The sequence below is a fragment of the Hordeum vulgare genome, chromosome 1H (genome assembly GCF_904849725.1).
Source record: "Hordeum vulgare subsp. vulgare chromosome 1H, MorexV3_pseudomolecules_assembly, whole genome shotgun sequence".
NCBI lineage: Eukaryota > Viridiplantae > Streptophyta > Magnoliopsida > Poales > Poaceae > Hordeum > Hordeum vulgare.
This window is the reverse complement of record NC_058518.1, coordinates 499,316,073-499,336,069: the sequence shown is the minus strand read 5'-3', so window position 1 is coordinate 499,336,069 and position 19,997 is coordinate 499,316,073. Positions and strand designations below refer to the sequence as shown.

The 19,997-nt window shown below is 45.0% G+C and overlaps 1 protein-coding gene across 1 annotated transcript; it reads left to right on the top strand.

The window, feature by feature from the left end:
- Window positions 1-15,437: 15,437 nt before the first annotated feature.
- On the top strand, window positions 15,438-18,539 carry LOC123450197 (dnaJ homolog subfamily B member 4-like). The gene is made up of 3 exons (XM_045127573.1): window positions 15,438-15,789; window positions 15,916-16,421; window positions 17,811-18,539. The coding sequence occupies exons 1-3, from the start codon at window positions 15,625-15,627 to the stop codon at window positions 18,247-18,249; spliced, it is 1,110 nt and encodes a 369-aa protein (XP_044983508.1). The 5' UTR covers window positions 15,438-15,624; the 3' UTR covers window positions 18,250-18,539.
- Window positions 18,540-19,997: the final 1,458 nt, after the last annotated feature.

Below are 19,997 nucleotides of genomic sequence, written 5' to 3'. Positions count from 1 at the left end.
GATTCATATAATCCCGTATGTCATTCCCTTTGTCCTTCGGTATGTTACTTGCCCGAGATTCGATCGTTAGTATCCGCATACCTATTTCAATCTCGTTTACCGGCAAGTCTCTTTACTCGTTCCGTAATACAAGATCCCGCAACTTAAATTAAGTTACATTGCTTGCAAGGCTTGTGTGTGATGTTGTATTACCGAGTGGGCCCCGAGATACCTCTCCGTCACACGGAGTGACAAATCCCAGTCTCGATCTATACTAACTCAACGAACACCTTCGGAGATACCTGTAGAGCATCTTTATAGTCACCCAGTTACGTTGTGACGTTTGATACACACAAAGCATTCCTCCGGTGTCCGTGAGTTATATGATCTCATGGTCATAGGAACAAATACTTGACACGCAGAAAACAGTAGCAACAAAATGACACGATCAACATGCTACGTCTATTAGTTTGGGTCTAGTCCATCACATGATTCTCCTAATGATGTGATCCTGTTATCAAGTGACAACACTTGCCTATGGCCAGGAAACCTTGACCATCTTTGATCAACGAGCTAGTCAACTAGAGGCTTACTAGGGACAGTGTTTTGTCTATGTATCCACACAAGTATTGTGTTTCCAATCAATACAATTATAGCATGGATAATAAACGATTATCATGAACTAAGAAATATAATAATAACTAATTTATTATTGCCTCTAGGGCATATTTCCAACAGTCTCCCACTTGCACTAGAGTCAATAATCTAGTTCACATCACCATGTGATTTCAACGAATCCAACACCCATATAGTTCTGGGGTCTGATCACGTCTTGCTCGTGAGAGAGGTTTTAGTCAACGGTTCTGAAACTTTCAGATCCGTGTGTTCTTTACAAATCTTTATGTCATCTTATAGATGCTGCTACTATGTGCTATTCGGAAATACTCAGAATATCTACTCTACTATACGAATCCGTTTCACTACTCATAGTTATTCGGATTAGTGTCAAAGCTTGCATCGACGTAACCCTTTACGACGAACTCTTTAACCACCTCCATAATCGAGAAAAATTCCTTAGTCCATTAGTTACTAAGGATAAATTTTGACCGCTGCTAGTGATTCAATCATGGAGCACTCTCTGTACCTCTCAACATACTTTGAGTCAAGGCACACATCAGGTGCGGTACACAGCATGGCATACTTTAGATTCTACGGCTAAGGCATAGAAGACGACCTTCGTCTATTCTCTTTATTCTACCGGGGTCGAGTTTTGAGTCTTACTCAAATTCACACCTCACAACGCAACCAAGAACTCCTTCTTTGCTCATCTATTTTGAACTCCTTCAAAAACTTGTCAAGGCATGCATCTTGTTGAAACTTCCATTAAGCGCTTTTCGATCTATCTCCATAGATCTTTGATGCTCAACGTTCAAGTAGCTCAATCCAGGTATTCCTTTGAAAACTCCTTTCAAACAACCTTGTACGTTTTACAGAAATTCTACATTACTTCTGATCCACAATATGTCAACCACATATACTTATCAGAAATTCTATAGTGCTCCCACTCACTTCTTTGGAAATACAAGTTTCTCATAAACCTTGTACAAACCCAAAATCTTTGATCATCTCATCAAAGTGTATATTCCAACTCCGAGATGCTTGCACCAGTCCATTGAAGGATCACTGGAGCTTGCATACTTGCTAGTATCTTTAGGATCGACAAAACCTTCTGGTTGTATCACATACAATGTTTGCTCAAGGAAACCGTCGAGAAAACAATGTTTTGACATCCTACGTGCAATATTTCATAAATAATGCATCAACAACTAACATAATTCTAACAGACTTTTAGCATCGCTACGAGTGAGAAAGTCTCATCATAGTCAACTGTTTGATCTTATCGAAAACATCTTTGCGACAAGTCGAGCTTTTCTTAATAGTGACTTATCACCATCATCGTCTGTGTTCTTTTAAAGATCCATTTTTTTTACTCAATAGTCCTATGACCATCAAGTAGTTCTTCCAAAGTCTACACTTTGTTTTCACACATGGATCCTCTCTCGGATTTCATGGCTTCCAGCCATTTGTCGGAATCTGGGCCCACCATCGCTTTCTCCATAACTCGTAGGTTCACTGTTGCTCAACAACATGACCTCCAAGACAGGGTTACCGTACTACTCTGCAGCAGTACGCGACCTTGTCGACCTACGAGGTTTGTAGCAACTTGATTCGAAGCTCAATGATCATCATCATCATCAGCTTCCACTTCAATTGGTGTAGGCGCCACATGAACAACTTCCTGCGCCCTGCTACACGCTGGTTGAAGTGATGGTTCAATAACCTCATCAAGTTCTACTACCCTCCCACTCAATTCTTTCGAGAGAAACCTTTCCTCGAGAAAGGATCCGTTTCTAGAAACAAACACTTTGCTTTCGGATCTGAGATAGGAGATGTACCCAACTGTTTTGGATATCCTATGAAGATGCATTTATTCGCTTTGGGTTCGAGCTTATCAGACTGAAACTTTTTCACATAAGTGTCGAAACCCCAAACTTTCAAGAAACGACAGTTTAGATTTCTCTAAACCTCAGTCTATACTGTGTCATCTCAACGGAAATACGCGGTGCCCTATTTAAAGTGAGTGCGGTTGTCTCTAATGCATAACCCATAAACGATAGTGGTAATTCGATAAGAGACATCATAGTATGCACCATACCAAATAGTGCGTGGCTACGACGTTCAGACACATCATCACACTATGATGTTCCAGGTGGCATGAACTGCGAAACAATTTCCACATTGTCTCAACTGTGTACCAAAACTCGTAACTCAGATATTCATTTCCATGATCATATCGTAGACAGTTTATCCTCGTGTTACGACGAACTTCACTCTGAAACGGAATTGAACTTTTCAACATTTTAGACTTGTGATTCATTAAGTAAATACTCCTGTATCTACTCAAATCGTCAGTGAAGTAAGAACATAATGATATCCACTGCGTGCCTCAGCACCCATTGGACTGCATACATCAAAATGTATCACTTCCAACAAGTTACTATCTTATTTCATCTCAATGAAAACAAGGCCTTGCTCATGTGGTATGATTCGCATGTCACTAGTGATTCGAAATCAGGTGAGTACAAAGATCCATCAGCATGGAGCCTCTTCATGCAATTTATACTAACATGACTCAAGCGGCAGTGCCACAAGTAAGTGGTACTATCATCATCAACTCGTATCTTTTGGAACCAATATCATGAACATGTGTAACACTACGATCGAGATTCAATAAACCATTGAAGGTGATTATTCAAAAAAATAGAGTAACCATTATTCTCTTTAAATGAATAATCGTATTGCAATAAACACGATCCAATCATGTTCATGCTTAACGCAAGCACCAAATAACAATTATTTAGGTTTAACACCAATCCCGATGGTAGAGGGAGCGTGCGACGTTTGATCATATCAACCTTGGAAACACTTCCAACACGTATCGTCACCTCGCCTTTAGCTAGTCTCCGTTTATGCCGTAGCTTTCATTTCGTGTTACTAATCACTTAGCAACCGAACCGGTATCCAATACCCTCATGCTACTAGGAGTACTAGTAAAGTACACATCAACATTATGTATATCAAATATATTTCTCTCGACTTTTGCCAGCCTTCTTATCTACCAAGTATCTAGAGTTGCTCCGCCTCAGTGACTGTTCCCCTCATTACAGAAGCACTTAGTCTCGGGTTTGGGTTTAGTCTTGGGTCTCTTCATTAGCGCAGCAACTGTTTTGCCGTTTCACGAAGTATCCCTTCTAGCCCTCGCCTTTCTTGAAACTTAGTGGTTTTACTAACCATCAACTATTGATGCTCCTTTTTGATTTCTACTTTCGAAGTGTCAGAACATCACGAATCTCTCAAGGATCATTGTATCTATCCTTGATATGTTATAGTTCATCACGAAGCTCTCACAGCTTGGTGGCAGTGACTTTGGAGAACCATCACTTTCTCATCTGGAAGATTAACTCCCACTTGATTCAAGTGATTGTTGTACTCAGACAATCTGAGCACACGCTCAACGATTGAGCTTTTCTCCTTTACTTTGTGGACAAAGAATCTTGTTGGAGGTCTCATACCTCTTAACAAGGGCACAAGCATGAAATCACAATTTCATCTCTTTGGAACATCACTTATGTTCCGTGACGTTTTTACAACGTTTTCGGCGCCTTGCTTCTAAGCCATTAAGTATTTTGTACTGAACTATCGTGTAGTCATCAGAAACGTGTATGTCGGATGTTCACAGCATCCACAGACGACGCTCGAGGTGCAGCACACCGAGTGGTGCATTAAGGACATAAGCCTTCTGTGCAGCAACGAGGACAATCCTCGGTTTTACAGACTCAGTCTGCAAAGGTTGCTACTATCAATTTTCAACTAAATTTTCTCTAGGATCATATAAAAACAGTAGAGCTATAGCGCAAGCTACATCGTAATTCGCAAAGACCATTAGACTATGTTCATGACAATTAGTTCAATTAATCATATTACTTAAGAACTCCCACTCAAAAAGTACATCTCTCTAGTCATTTGAGTGGTACATGATCCAAATTCGCTATCTCAAGTCCGATCATCACGTGAGTCGAGAATAGTTTCAGTGGTAAGCATCCCTATGCTAATCATATCAACTATACGATTCATGCTCGACCTTTCGGTCTCATGTGTTCCGAGGCCATGTCTGCACATGCTAGGCTCGTCAAGCTTAACCCGAGTGTTCCGCGTGTGCAACTGTTTTGCACCCGTTGTATGTGAACGTTGAGTCTATCACACCCGATCATCACGTGGTGTCTCGAAACGAAGAACTGTCGCAACGGTGCACAGTCGGGGAGAACACAATTTCGTCTTGAAATTTTAGTGAGAGATCACCTCATAATGCTACCGTCGTTCTAAGCAAAATAAGGTGCATAAAAGGATTAACATCACATGCAATTCATAAGTGACATGATATGGCCATCATCACGTCTTCTTGATCTCCATCACCAAAGCACCGGCACGATCTTCTTGTCACCGGCGCCACACCATGATCATCCATCAACGTGTTGCCATCGGGGTTGTCGTGCTACTTATGCTATTACTACTAAAGCTACATCCTAGCAAAGTAGTAAACGCATCTGCAAGCACATATGTTAGTATAAAGACAACCCTATGGCTCCTGCCGGTTGCCGTACCATCGACGTGCAAGTCGATATTTCTATTACAACATGATCATCTCATACATCCAATATATCACATCACATCATTGGCCATATCACATCACAATCATACCCTGCAAAAACAAGTTAGACGTCCTCTAATTTTGTTGTTGCATGTTTTACGTGGTGACCAAGGGTATCTAGTAGGATCGCATCTTACTTACGCAAACACCACAACGGAGATATATGAATTGCTATTTAACCTCATCCAAGGACCTCCTCGGTCAAATCCGATTCAACTAAAGTTGGAGAAACCGTCACTTGCCAGTCATCTTTGAGCAAAGGGGGTTACTCGTAACGATGAAACCAGTCTCTCGTAAGCGTACGAGTAATGTCGGTCCAAGCCGCTTCAATCCAACAATACCGCGGAATCAAGAAAAGACTAAGGAGGGCAGCAAAACGCACATCACCGCCCACAAAACCTTTTGTGTTCTACTCGAGAAGACATCTACGCATGAACCTAGCTCATGATGCCACTGTTGGGGAACGTCGCATGGGAAACAAAAATTTTCCTACGCGCACGAAGACCTATCATGGTGATGTCCATCTACGAGAGGGGATGAGTGATCTACGTACCCTTGTAGATCGCACAGCAGAAGCGTTAGAGAACGCGGTTGATGTAGTGGAACGTCCTCACGTCCCTCGATCCGCCCCGCGAACAATCCCGCGATCAGTCCCACGATCTAGTACCGAACGGACGGCACCTCCGCGTTCAGCACACGTACAGCTCGACGATGATCTCGGCCTTCTTGATCCAGCAAGAGAGACGGAGAGTTAGAAGAGTTCTCCGGCAGCGTGACGGCGCTCCGGAGGTTGGTGATGATCTTGTCTCAGCAGGGCTCCGCCCGAGCTCCGCAGAAACGCGATCTAGAGGAAAAACTATGGAGGTATGTGGTCGGGCAGCCGTGAGAAGTCGTCTCAAATCAGCCCTAAAACCTCCGTATATATAGGTGGGAGGGAGGGGAGGAGGCAGCCTCAAAACCTAAAGGTTTGGCCGAAATTGGAGGTGGAGGAGTCCTACTCCAATCCTACTTGGAGTAGGATTCCACCTTCCCACTTGGAAACTCTTTCCACCTTGTGTTTTTTCCTTCTCAAACCTTATGGGCCTTAGTGGGAACTTATTCCAGCCCACTAGGGGCTGGTTTATCTCTTCCCATAGCCCATGAGACCCCTTGGGGCGTGACACCCCTCCCGATGGTCCCCGGCACCCCTCCCGGCACTCCCGGTACACTACCGATAAGCCCGAAACTTTTCCGGTAATGCACGAAAACCTTCCGGTAACCAAATGAGGTCATCCTATATATCAATCTTCGTTTCCGAACCATTCCGGAAACCCTCGTGACGTCCGTGATCTCATCCGGGACTCCGAACAACATTCGGTAACCAACCATATAACTCAAATACGCATAAAACAACGTCGAACCTTAAGTGTGCAGACCCTGCGGGTTCGAGAACTATGTAGACATGACCCGAGAGACTCCTCGGTCAATATCCAATAGCGGGACCTGGATGCCCATATTGGATCCTACATATTCTACGAAGATCTTATCGTTTGAACCTCAGTGCCAAGGATTCATATAATCCCGTATGTCATTCCCTTTGTCCTTCGGTATGTTACTTGCCCGAGATTCGATCGTTAGTATCCGCATACCTATTTCAATCTCGTTTACCGGCAAGTCTCTTTACTCGTTCCGTAATACAAGATCCCGCAACTTAAATTAAGTTACATTGCTTGCAAGGCTTGTGTGTGATGTTGTATTACCGAGTGGGCCCCGAGATACCTCTCCGTCACACGGAGTGACAAATCCCAGTCTCGATCTATACTAACTCAACGAACACCTTCGGAGATACCTGTAGAGCATCTTTATAGTCACCCAGTTACGTTGTGACGTTTGATACACACAAAGCATTCCTCCGGTGTCCGTGAGTTATATGATCTCATGGTCATAGGAACAAATACTTGACACGCAGAAAACAGTAGCAACAAAATGACACGATCAACATGCTACGTCTATTAGTTTGGGTCTAGTCCATCACATGATTCTCCTAATGATGTGATCCTGTTATCAAGTGACAACACTTGCCTATGGCCAGGAAACCTTGACCATCTTTGATCAACGAGCTAGTCAACTAGAGGCTTACTAGGGACAGTGTTTTGTCTATGTATCCACACAAGTATTGTGTTTCCAATCAATACAATTATAGCATGGATAATAAACGATTATCATGAACTAAGAAATATAATAATAACTAATTTATTATTGCCTCTAGGGCATATTTCCAACAGTTTTCTTCGGTGGAGCCAAATGGGTGATCGACAGTGGATGCACCAATCATATGACCGGAGATAGTAACTTGCTCTATGACTTCATGCAAGCCATTCGACCATACATGAGCATTGTATTTGGTGGAGGGTCGAAAGGGCAGGTAATTGGGTTGGGCAAGGTGGCAATCACTAATGACATGTCTATTGCAAATGTCATGCTTGTCCAATCCCTTCAATAACATTTACTTTCAGTTCGCCAATTGGCTTCCGTCGGTTATGAAACATTATTTGGACTAACGGATGTGAAAGTCTTTAAGAGAGACACTCTCGAAGTGGCCTTTGTTGGAGAGTTGGATGGCAACCTTTACACGGTTGATTTCTCGAAAGAGAGCACTTTCCATACAACTTGTCTAATGGCCAAGGTCGACATGGGATGGCTATGGCATCGCCGGCTCGCCCATGTTGGCATGAAAAATCTTCAAAATCTCTTAAACGGCAATCACATCCTTGGACTAACAAATGTATCTTTTAAGAAAGATCGTGTGTGCAGTGCATGCATAGCTGGGAAACAACATCAATCAAGACATCCACCCAAGAACATTGTATCCACTTCGAGGTCGTTAGAGCTCCTTCATGTGGATCTGTTTGGGCCTCCTTCATGGGCAAGTCTTGGAGGGAAAAAGTATGGCCTAGTCATTGTTGATGATTACTCAAGATATACATGGGTGTTCTTTCTCAAGTCCAAGGACGAGACGAAGATCACTTTCATTGACTTTGCCAAACAAGCCCAGCGAAAGTTTGACAAGGACATCAAGGCAGTAAGAAGTGATAATGGCTCTGAGTTCAAGAACTACACCCTAGAAGAATTTCTTAGTGATGAGGGGATTGAACATCAGTACTCCGCACCTTACACCCCTCAACAAAATGGTGTGGCAGAGAGGAAGAACCGGACACTTGTGGAAATGGCAAGGTCCATGTTAGATGAATACAAGTCACCACATAGTTTTTGGGCTGAGGCCATCAACACAACATGTCATGCATCAAACCGGCTCTTCCTCTGATCAATATTGGAGAAAACTCCATATGAGCTCCTAACTGGGAACAAGCCCAATGTTAAGTACTTTCGTGTGTTTGGATGCAAATGCTTCATCCTCAACAAACGGGAACGGTTGGGGAAATTTCAATCCAAAACAACTGAAGGGATTTTTGTTGGCTATGGGTCAAACTCTCACGCCTACAGAGTCTACAACAAATCCACTGGATGTGTTATAGAAACCTGTGACGTGACGTTTGATGAATTTAACCGCTCCCATGGGGAGCAAGTTGATCTAAATGATGCAGGTGAAGAAGACTCTCCACAAGATATCTTAAACATGGGTGTAGGTGCACTTCTGCCTATGGAACAAAGACCCCATGATGATGATGAAGATGATGAGAGTATCTCGCATCCTCAAGACAGTTCACTGCCCGTACCTCCACAAGATATTAGCATACACATCATGCCAGTTGTTGAGGATCAAGTGGGAGAACATGTCTCTCACCGTGATGACACTCAAGAACAAGTTGATCTTCACAAGGTAGACCAAAGTATGGGTATGTTTGATGATGAACCTCAACAGGTGCAACGGGAAGAGGAATATCTACCTCCGCACATAAAAGATCCATATGTTGAGGACGTTGATGATGGAAACGAGGTTGAACCTCGTGAAACCTTGACCTCCATCATGCCACGTGTGGCCGGTCGTGTTGATATTGATCAAATCCTCACAGGCGTGTCGGAAGGTAGAGTGACTCGTAAACAATTAACAAACTTTTGTGCTCACTTTTCGTTTGTCTCTAGTACCGTGCCACACAGGGTTCAGGATGCATTATGTGACAATGACTGGCTACTTGCTATGCAAGAGGAGCTAAAAAGTTTTACACGCAACGAAGTATGGTCGTTGGTAGAATGACCAACTGAGGAACATAATGTCATTGGAACTAAATGGATTTTCAAGAACAAGGAAGATGAGAATGGGACTGTCCTACGCAACAAGGCAAGGTTAGTAGCACAGGGGTACTCCCAAGTTGAAGGTTTGGACTTTGGTGAAACTTCCGCCCCTGTTGCTCGTCTTGAGTCCATTCGCATTTTGTTGGCCTATGCTGCTTTCAATGGTTTTACTTTGCATCAAATGGATGTGAAAAGTGCTTTTCTTAACGGTCCTCTACAAGAAGAGGTATACGTATAACAACCACCTGGGTTTGTTGACCCTCATCACAAAGACCATGTATATAAACTTCACAAGGCACTCTATGGTCTTAAACAAGCACCCCGTGCTTGGTACGATCATCTTAAGAAGTTCCTACTCGATGATGGCTTTATGGTGGGGGTGATCGATCCCACTCTTTTTACGAAGAGGGAAAATGGTGATTTGATCTTATGCCAAATCTATGTAGATGACATCATTTTTGGTTCTCCTAACATCCATTTGTGCAAGAAGTTTGCGGCCTCCATGACCAAGACCTTTGAGATGTCACTCAACACGGACTTGAAGTTCTTTCTTGGTTTTCAAATACAACAATTTCAAGAAGGGATTTTCTTGTCTCAAACTAAGTACCTCAAGGACATTCTTGAGAAATTTGATATGACAAATGCTAAACCAATGAAGACACCTATGGCCACCGATGTAGTTCTAAATGAAGACTCAAACGGTATTCCTTTTGACACATCTACTTACCGCTCCATGATTGGTTCGCTTCTTTATCTTTGCGCATCTAGACCGGACATCATGTTAAGTGTAGGAATATGTGCTAGATTTCAAGCTTCCCCTATGGAAAGCCATCACACGGCGGTTAAGCATATTCTTAGATACCTTGTTCACACCCCAAAGTTAGGCTTATGGTACCCTAAGGATGCAAAGTTTGATCTTATTGGGTATTCCGATGCGGATTGGGCCGGTGATAAAGTGGGACGGAAATCCACTTCCGGTGCATGTCAGTTTCTTGGACGCTCGTTGGTAAGTTGGTCCTCGAAGAAGCAGAACTGTGTTTCTCTCTCCACGGCCGAGGCCGAATATATTGCAGCCGCAAGCTGTGCTACCCAACTGCTATGGATGAGGCAAACACTAAAGGATTATGGTATCACGTATCGACACGTTCCTCTTCTCTGTGATAATGGAAGTGCCATAAAGATCTCCGTGAACCCCATTGATCACCCTCGCACAAAACATATTGATATTAGGTATCATTTCTTGAGAGACCGTGTGCAAAAGGGTGACATTGATATTACCCATGTGGGTACCGACATGCAGTTAGCCGACATTTTCACCAAGCCACTTAGCGTAGCTAGGTTCTGTCAACTTAGGGGTGAACTTGGTATCTTGGAGCTTGACAACATATCTTGAAATCTTGCACACATACACACACTCACATTATGGTTGTGTCTTGATGTGCGCATGTATTTAGGGGGAGTGAGTCGTAATTCTATACTTTTAAGCTGACAAAGTACACATAGATCAATTCATGCATGTAATGCTTGTAGGAAAACCATGTTCATATTTTCTTTTTGTGTGCGATACCATGTAAGTCATCATCATCAAAACAAAACAAAAACAGAATCAGCCTCTGTCTCCACTTCCTTCTCGGACGTCCGACTAATCTCTGACGTCCGCCGGCAAAATCCTCCGGTCGTCCGACCAATGTCGGTCGTCCGACGCCAAAATAACCTCCGGACGCCGACAACCTCGAGATCGGGCCGATCTCCTCCGCGGATCCCCCACTCCTTCCTCCGTATTCTTCGCGGGGTCCATCCTCAGGTCGTTCCTCCGTCTCCTTTCGCGTTGGATTTGCTTTTCTCTCCCATGTATCTCCCTGTTCGTTCCTCATTTGGGGACTTTTCATCCGCGTAGGTGTTTGAGCTCCATGGGCAAGACCAAGCACACCGCTCGGAAGACCGTGGCCGGCTCATCCTCTCGCACCCCTATGAACACGGGGTCGGACTCGGATGAGCCAATTCGTCCCTTCAAACGGACTGCTCGGCGTTCGCCGTCTCCCTCGTCGTCTAATGGTGCTGACCCCGACTTTGAGGAGGAGCTTGCCACCGAGGACCTTCCTGAGCACGTCACTCGAAGGTCCAAGCCAAAGCCCGGGACTCGCAGGGCGTCCTACATGCCACAACCTCCTCCTTCCCAGCCCGCAGGTGAAGCTCGCCGCATTTCACTAGAACCTCCTGCCACGTTAGGTCGTGCTATCACAAATTTCACCACACTTGGCGCAGCTTCATATCTCACTTTCCGTCGCGACATAGATCAATACGAGGTCGCACGTGACTCTACGGACTCACGTTTCCGCACAAACGTCCAGGCAGACATCTTTACCACAGTCATAATTCCTAAGGGGTTATCTATTCATCACTTTATTGATGTTGAGCATATTCGCATGCACCCGGCGAAAAATCCGGGTGCCATTGAGCTTATTGAGGCATCGGGGCTTGCCGCCCCGTTTGCCTTTCATTGTGACTTTAATGCTGCTGCCATTCACCAGTTCTATGCCACATGCCATTTTGGCTCCGACAACACTGTCAGCTGGATCACCTCTAACGTTCGCTTCGAAGCTTCTTATGCTACATTTGCTACCGCACTGGGTTTCCCCAATTCCGATTTCAAAATACATAGGGATGACCCTAACCATGCGCCTAAGTCTATTGACGTGTGTGGACATCTTCTCAAGCCACTATGTGAGCTTGATGCGGATGAGCGCATGAAGGACCTTAACCAGGTATCCATCTGGCGCTCACCTTACTTCATTATTTTTCAGTGTCTCATCCGCACCATCTATCCCAAGATGGGTGATAAGGGTTCTTGCAGTGGCTATTGTATCGACATCATGTATCACTTGTTCGAGCACCCCAAGGGCAAAATCAATGTGCCCCATTTTCTATGGCATGAGATTCGGCTTGCCAGCTTTCAGTACAAGCGAGCCTTTCCTCACGCTTCTTTCATCCAGGCACTTATTAACCATGTTGCTGATTTCTCTGTGACTGTCACTCACACCCATCGCAAGTGGGTCATTCCCGCTCACATGGCGGATGACTTTGCTCCCAAGAAAGCCCCCTCATCCTCCACATCCACTCGCCGCACTGCTGCACGGGCCGCCACCCTCTCATCTAGCTCCGCTCCTCTCGGTCGCATTGCCAAATTTCTTGGCAAGGCACATTCTGCGCTAATGAAGGCCATCTCTTTCCAGTGTGGTCAAACCCATGATGTGGTTTCCCACTTAGTCTCCTCCAAGAATGCCCTCAAGGCTCGTCTGAGAGCCTCGGGCGCTCTTGATGTGAGTGATGATGAGGCCCCTCCTGCTGCTCCTCCCACTGATTTTGGCTTCCCTTCTGGTCCTGAGTGGTCTGATTTCCTTGACGAGGCTGGGGGCAGTGGTTTGGCTGATGATGCTGATGATGATGGTGATGAGCTCTGAGTTTGTTTGGTGCTGTTGATGGCTCCCTTTTTGGTACTTGGTGCCAAAGGGAGAGTAATGTATCGTAGTTAAGCTTTTATTATCGTCATTTTTAGTCTTTGGAGATTTAATGTAATGGATAATACTCATGTATGGCTACCTATGAATGGTTGTGACTTGCTATGATATCATCATAGACTATTATGTCTTGCTTCCTTATTTCTATGATGATTTATTATCTTTACATGTTGACCCATTGGAGCTTCGATTTCTTTATCATGCATATCTTAAGGGGGAGCTCCGTACTAAATATCTCCTAGACTATAATGTATGTTAAATCTTTTTGAGACCTATGTATATGTTGTCATCAACTATCAAAAAGGGGGAGATTTAAAGTGCATGCTATGCCCCTAATCGTCTTTTGGCGTTAATGACAACACATACATAGGAAACTAATCATATTTGTTGAGTGTATCTCACGACGACAAGTACTTTAGTAGATTGAGATTTATGTGCCAAAGGCTGCCTGAAAAGATTGGTGATTTATATTTCGAGAAGGCTCGGGATTAAGATGAGATGCTGTAGAGTAGTCTTTTGAGTTTACTGATATTGAGTATAGGGATCCCGCACTATTAAGAGGGGATCACAGGTTTTGCGATGAACTTGCTCACACCACATCTTTACTTTCATACCAAACACCACATACTCTCCTCCCTGTCTTCAATTCAAAACATGTCCATTGCCTCGGACATCCGGCTCCCTCCGGACGTCCGAGGGCCGGACGTTCGGCTGGCTTCGGAAATCCGTAGCCCGTCACCAGTAGTTTGTGAAGCATATAACTCGGAAATCCGGCTCCCTCCGGACGTCCGGCAAGCTCCGGAAATCCGGAAGTCTACACCAGTAGAATTTGTGTTCTATATCTCGGAAATCCGGCTCCCTCCGGACGTCCGAGCGCCGGACGCCCGACCCCCATCAGAAATCCGGAAGCCACCACCAGTAGAAATTGAACTGCATAACACGGATTTCCGGTCCACTCCGGACGTCCGGACGCTGATAAATTCAAATAGGTCCTGTCGTATCTACAGGCCTCGGATGACCGACCCCTGTGGGACGTCCGGTCGCTGATAAATCCAAAAGAGTTCCAGTCGTGCCTACAGGCCTCGGACGACCGACCACTGTCGGACGTCCGGCCCCTCGCGGGCGCCCGGACTTCCGGCAAGTGTCGGACGTCCGGACCGTGTGTGACTTAATGCACCTCCAACGGCTGGATTTCACTCCACACTATATATACTCTTCTCCCACCTCGTGAAAGGGTGTTCAACACAGCTAGAATACATCCAAGAACACCTTTCCTCTCACTCACTCTTGTCTAAAATTCCGCACTTTAGCCTAAAATTGCTAAGTAATTATTAAAATTTGGATTTGTACCTATTCACCCCCCCTCTAGGTCCATCTCGATCCTTTTCAATCGATCGAATTAATGGTTTAAGAGATAAAAGTTTTTTGAATTCCGATCTCATGCATGACAAAGAGAGCACACAAAAATCACTGCACAAGCCGGTAACGACAAGATGCGGAGGCAGTGAGTTAGATTTTGCCAAAAAAGAAATGACCTCGTCGCCGTGTACCTCCTGCCCAACATTTTTTGACCCACTTGCTATATTATTAACCACACTTACTTGCGTGAGAAAAATAACTTGATTGTCACTTTTTAATGTTGTTTCGTATAAAGCTTTGCAACAGTTTTTATTATACATGATATAAAAAGCATGTAATAGGTCGTATTTGTTAATTTAAATATGCCAACTTGTCATATTTACATATAACTTTGTCAGAAAATTATTTTATGTGCTTGTTAGTTTAACTATATCGAGTTGTCTTATTTACAAACGATGACCAATTTTTTTTTTTGTGATCATTGATTTTAAATATGTTGAGTTGTCCTATTTTTGCGTGTTATCGCCTAAAAAAGTTGTTTGTGCTTGCCAGCTTGATTATGTCGAGATGTCATATTTATACGCAATTTTCAAGAAATATGGCGATTAAGTTATTTTTTATCAAATAAGTAAGTACTTACTAATATGACAAGTAAGTGTAATAAATATGGTAAGTACGAGCAAAAAAAGTTATCGAAACATGTCGACATGAGATCCAGTTTTAAAGATTTCGACGAAACAAAGTCAACAACGATAACAGATCATCAATCGAATTAATGGTTTAAGAGATAAAAGTTTTTTGAATTCCGATCTCATGCATGACAAAGAGAGCACACAAAAATCACTGCACAAGCCGTCATATGGTAACGACAAGATGCGGAGGCAGTGAGTTAGATTTTGCCAAAAAAGAAATGGCCTCGTCGCCGTGTACCTCCTGCCCAAAATGGCCCGAGTACGGAGAAACAAAGTCCTAATTAACGGCCCAGCTGCTTGCGAAACGATGGATCGTGGGCCATGGCGAGCTCAGCGCACGTGAGAGTCCCGTCTTCCGTGGCGGGCGATCGGGCCGGGAGAGCCCGCGCGCCCTCGCGCAGCTTCTCGAACCTTCCACACCCATCCCCTCTTTCCAATCCCACCTACACCCTTCCCTCTCCAGACGCTTCTCCCCTCCCCCTTTTCTCCCCCTCCTCCGGCCTCCAGACGCAGAGCAGATTCCCACGCGAGCGACCTCGATCCATTGACGACGAGAGGAGAAGAGAAGCCATCCATGGGGCTGGACTACTACAAGATCCTGGGGGTGGACAAGGCGGCCAGCGACGACGACCTCAAGAAGGCCTACCGCAAGCTCGCCATGAAGTGGCACCCCGACAAGAACCCCACCAACAAGAAGGAGGCCGAGAGCAAGTTCAAGCAGATCTCCGAGGCATACGAGGTACCTAATAAATCACCCGACTTCCTTCCTTCCTTCTTCTAGATTCGATTCCTTCCGTCCGTCCGTCCGTCGATCTCGCCGCAGCGATGAATGCTCACGATGGGTGTTCCCGACGAGAACGCGCAGGTGCTGAGCGACTCGCAGAAGCGCGCGGTCTACGACCAGTACGGCGAGGAGGGGCTCAAGGGCCAGGTGCCGCCGCCGGGGGCCGGCGGCGCGGGCGGGCCCGGGGGCGCCACCTTCTTCTCCACCGGCTCCGACGGGCCCACGGCGTTCCGCTTCAACCCGCGCAACGCAGAGGACATCTTCGCCGAGTTCTTCGGCTCCTCCAGCCCCTTCGGCGGCATGGGCGGCGGCATGGGTGGCATGGGGGGCATGGGCGGAGGCCACGGCATGCCGTCCGGCGGCATCAGGTTCTCTCCGTCCATGTTCGGCGGCGGCGGCGACCATGCCTTCACCCAGACGTTCGGTGGCCACGGCGGCGGCGACGGGTACTCCGGGATGTTCGGCGGCGGCGGCAGGCCGGTCAAGGTGGCGCCCATCGAGAGGAAGCTGCCCTGCTCCCTCGAGGAGCTGTACAAGGGCACCACCAAGAAGATGAAGATCTCCAGGGAAATCGCCGATGCCAGCGGGTGAGTGCTGTACTCTCCTCCCCTCCCTCTGATTTATGCATATGGTCATTTGTTATTTCTGATTAAGATTCCTAGATTAAGACTGTAGATTGCCTTTGTTGGCCCAGATTAGGCCTGAGAATTGCAATTAAACCTGGGAATTGCAATGCCCTTTTTATTAGGTTCCTTCTAACATTTCAGCTGTAGTGTTGATTTAGACAGTTGCTCTTAGGAATTCTTAAAGCCAACTTTTAGATTTTAGTGTGCTATAAGCCATTTAGAATTATTTAGTGTCAGTATGATGTATACATGTGCTGGAGAAGGTTAATAAACCTGATAAATAAATGGGCAGTTGACCACTTGGGTCTGTTTAATTTGTTTTAGTAGACTGTTGCAACGAAGCACTTGCACCCAGTTTTTTGTCTTCAGAATATGATGCCTGAGACTTGCTTGGTTCACAACCACTGTTCCCAGTTTATTAAAACTAATCTTTTTAGGCAGTAGAATTTCCTTGTTGGTTTCCTAGAAGTTTGCACATTTGCTTTTTAAATGGTCAGTGATTACTTCTTAGGAAATTCTTGAGCCACTTTAGATTTTTAGCATGTTCAGTCATTGTGAATTATTTAACTTTCAGACTCATCGTGGAGTACATGTGTTCTGAAAGAACTATAGCCGCAAATGTTTTTGGTTTTGCTAAACAAGATTCACGGTGATGTAGGGCTATTTAGTAGGCATTCAACCAAGCCCTTGCAGCTAATCTTTTGTCTTCAGAAAATGAGATGATGCCCGAGATCTGCTTGGTTCACAGTCATTGTTCCTGGTTTAGTAAAACTATTTTTTTTAGCAGCGCAATGCTCTTTTTGGTTCCATCTGAAAGTTCTCCCAAGTGCTCCGTAAATGGGCAGTTCTTAGGAATTCTTGAGCCAGTTTAGATTTTTAGCATGTACAGCTATTCTGAATTATTTAGCATTCAGTCTCATTGTGGGGTGCAGTGTTCTGAAAGAACAATGGCTGCAAATGCTTTTGTTATATCTAAACAAGATTTGGCAACGATGTATATATGTTAAACTTGAGAAATTTGCTTTAGTAGACATTGCAGTGAAGCCCTTGCAGCCAATCTTTTGTCTTCCAAAAATGGTTCCTGCACGGCCACTGTTTCTGATATATTCATACTATAATTTTTGCAGAGCAGTGTCCTTCTTTGTTTCATCTAACAGTTCAGTCATAGTATGTTGTTGACATGGACAGTTCTTAGGAATTCTTGTGCTAGCTTCATTTAGATTTTAGCATGTTCAGTCATTCTGAATCATTTAGTGTCAGTTTTGGGTGCATGGTTTCAGAGGAAGAAGAAACTTAATTTTTGTCTGCTAAAATAGATACTAAACCCTACCCTTCTATGACTTTGTGCAGGAAGACGATCCCAGTTGAGGAGATCCTGACGATCGATGTGAAGCCGGGGTGGAAGAAGGGCACGAAGATCACTTTCCCGGAGAAGGGCAACGAGCAGCCCAACACGATCGCGGCGGACCTCGTCTTCATCATTGACGAGAAGCCGCACCCGGTGTACACCCGAGACGGCAACGACCTGGTGGTGATGCAGAAGATACCGCTCGCCGAAGCCCTGACGGGCTACACGGTACACCTGACGACGCTGGACGGGCGCAGCCTGACGGTGCCGATCAGCTCAGTGATCCACCCGGGGTACGAGGAGGTTTTACGCGGCGAGGGCATGCCGTTCCCCAAGGACCCGTCCAGGAAGGGCAACCTGCGGGTCAAGTTCGACATCAAGTTCCCTGCCAGGCTCACCGCCGACCAGAAGTCCGGCGTCAAGAGGCTCCTGGGGCAGTAGAGCGGGCGCAGGGAGCCTTGTCTTGTGTGTGTGTTGATCTGAACAGGGGATCTGAGATGCTGCCTGGTTTTGGAGCATCGGCGATGATCGGAGTTGGCCCTATGGATTAGAAGAGAAAGTGTATACGATGTGAACTTGAAGTGCATAGATAGGAAGTATCTTGGAAGTGCATTTCTTGTAAGCTTTTGTAGATTCGAAGATGGTATGAAGAGCTATTTTTTGTTGTTCCTGGCGTCTGTTTGGATTAGGGATGAAGCAGAGGTAATAAAATGATTTCATTGTCAAGAGTACTTATGCAATGTTTGGTTTCCAACCACACTGGCAAAATTTGGCAGCCACAGTTTGGCTTTGTGATCTGCGGGTCGTGCAGATCCATCCTAGTTGCCGGTGCCCACCACCCAGCACAAATTTCAAGGAATTGCGGCTCGACATGAGGATGGTATGAAGAGCTATTTTTTGTTGTTCCTGGCGTCTGTTTGGATTAGTGTTGCATAAAATTGCACTCCCTTTATTTCTTTTTAGTCCATATATAAATATAAATCTTGTCTTAAATGAAAGTATCTCTAGTTTGATCACCTTGTTCGAGGACACAGAAGATTCCATCATTTGGAAGTTCATTAAGGATGGGGTGTACTTTAAGGATGGGGTGTACTCCTCTGCCTATCAGGTGCAGTTTGAGGGACTAACTTTGTTCGATCTCGTTCATCCAGTGTGGAAAGTTTGGGCCTCCCATGGTGCAAGAGGACTAACTTTGTTCGATCTCGTTCACCCAGTGTGGAAAGTTTGGGCCTCCCATGGTGCAAGAGGACTAACTTTGTTCGATCTCGTTCACCCAGTGTGGAAAGTTTGGGCCTCCCATGGTGCAAGAGGACTAACTTTGTTCGATCTCGTTCACCCAGTCTAGAAAGTTTGGGCCTCCCATGGTGCAAGTTCTTTGCATGGCTAGTCTTTTGACACAGGACTTGTACTTTGGATCGCGTGCTACGTCGCGGCTGGCTTAACTGTGACATGGGCCCTCTCTTTAAGCAATGTCAAGAGTCGGCCACCCATCTCCTTTTTCAATGCCGCTACATCATTCGCATTTGGAGTTATATTCTCACGTGGTTGGACATGCATCACATCTCCATGACAGGTTAATAGATAATAGCTTCGAAAAAAGCATGATGGAGCGACAACCTTGAGATTCGCCTGGCTCTCCTCGGGCTCTTGCCTCCCTAATGATGCTCATTTCATGAAGGTGAATCTTCTCGGGCTCTTGCCTCCCTAATGATGCTTATTTTATGAAAAATCTAGACGGAGCATAATGCAAGGGTCCTCAGAAATACAGCCATCCCTTCCATGATTCTAATCAATAACATCAAAGCGGAGGTGTCTCTTTGAACGGTAGCCGGAGTGACACACATTAGTATTGTAATGCCACGAGAGTAAACCTCTTATTTGCTTTGCCGCTAGGCGGCTTTGTTCGAAACTCTTTCTTCTTAATCAATGAAATGGCAATCTTTTGTTTTGTTTAAAAAAAATACCAGATCAATATCATTAGATTTTTTATGAAATATAGTTCCATATTATATTTTATATTGTAGATGTTCATATTTTTAGTACAAACTTTGTTTAATTTTGTAAAGTTTAAGAGCAACTTCAACCTTGCGACCCAAATAAACACGCGTTTTGTCCGTGTTTTGTCTGTTTGGGTTGGCTCGTCCGACCTTTTTTATAAATGGATCGGCCGTGCATCCAACTTGCCTACC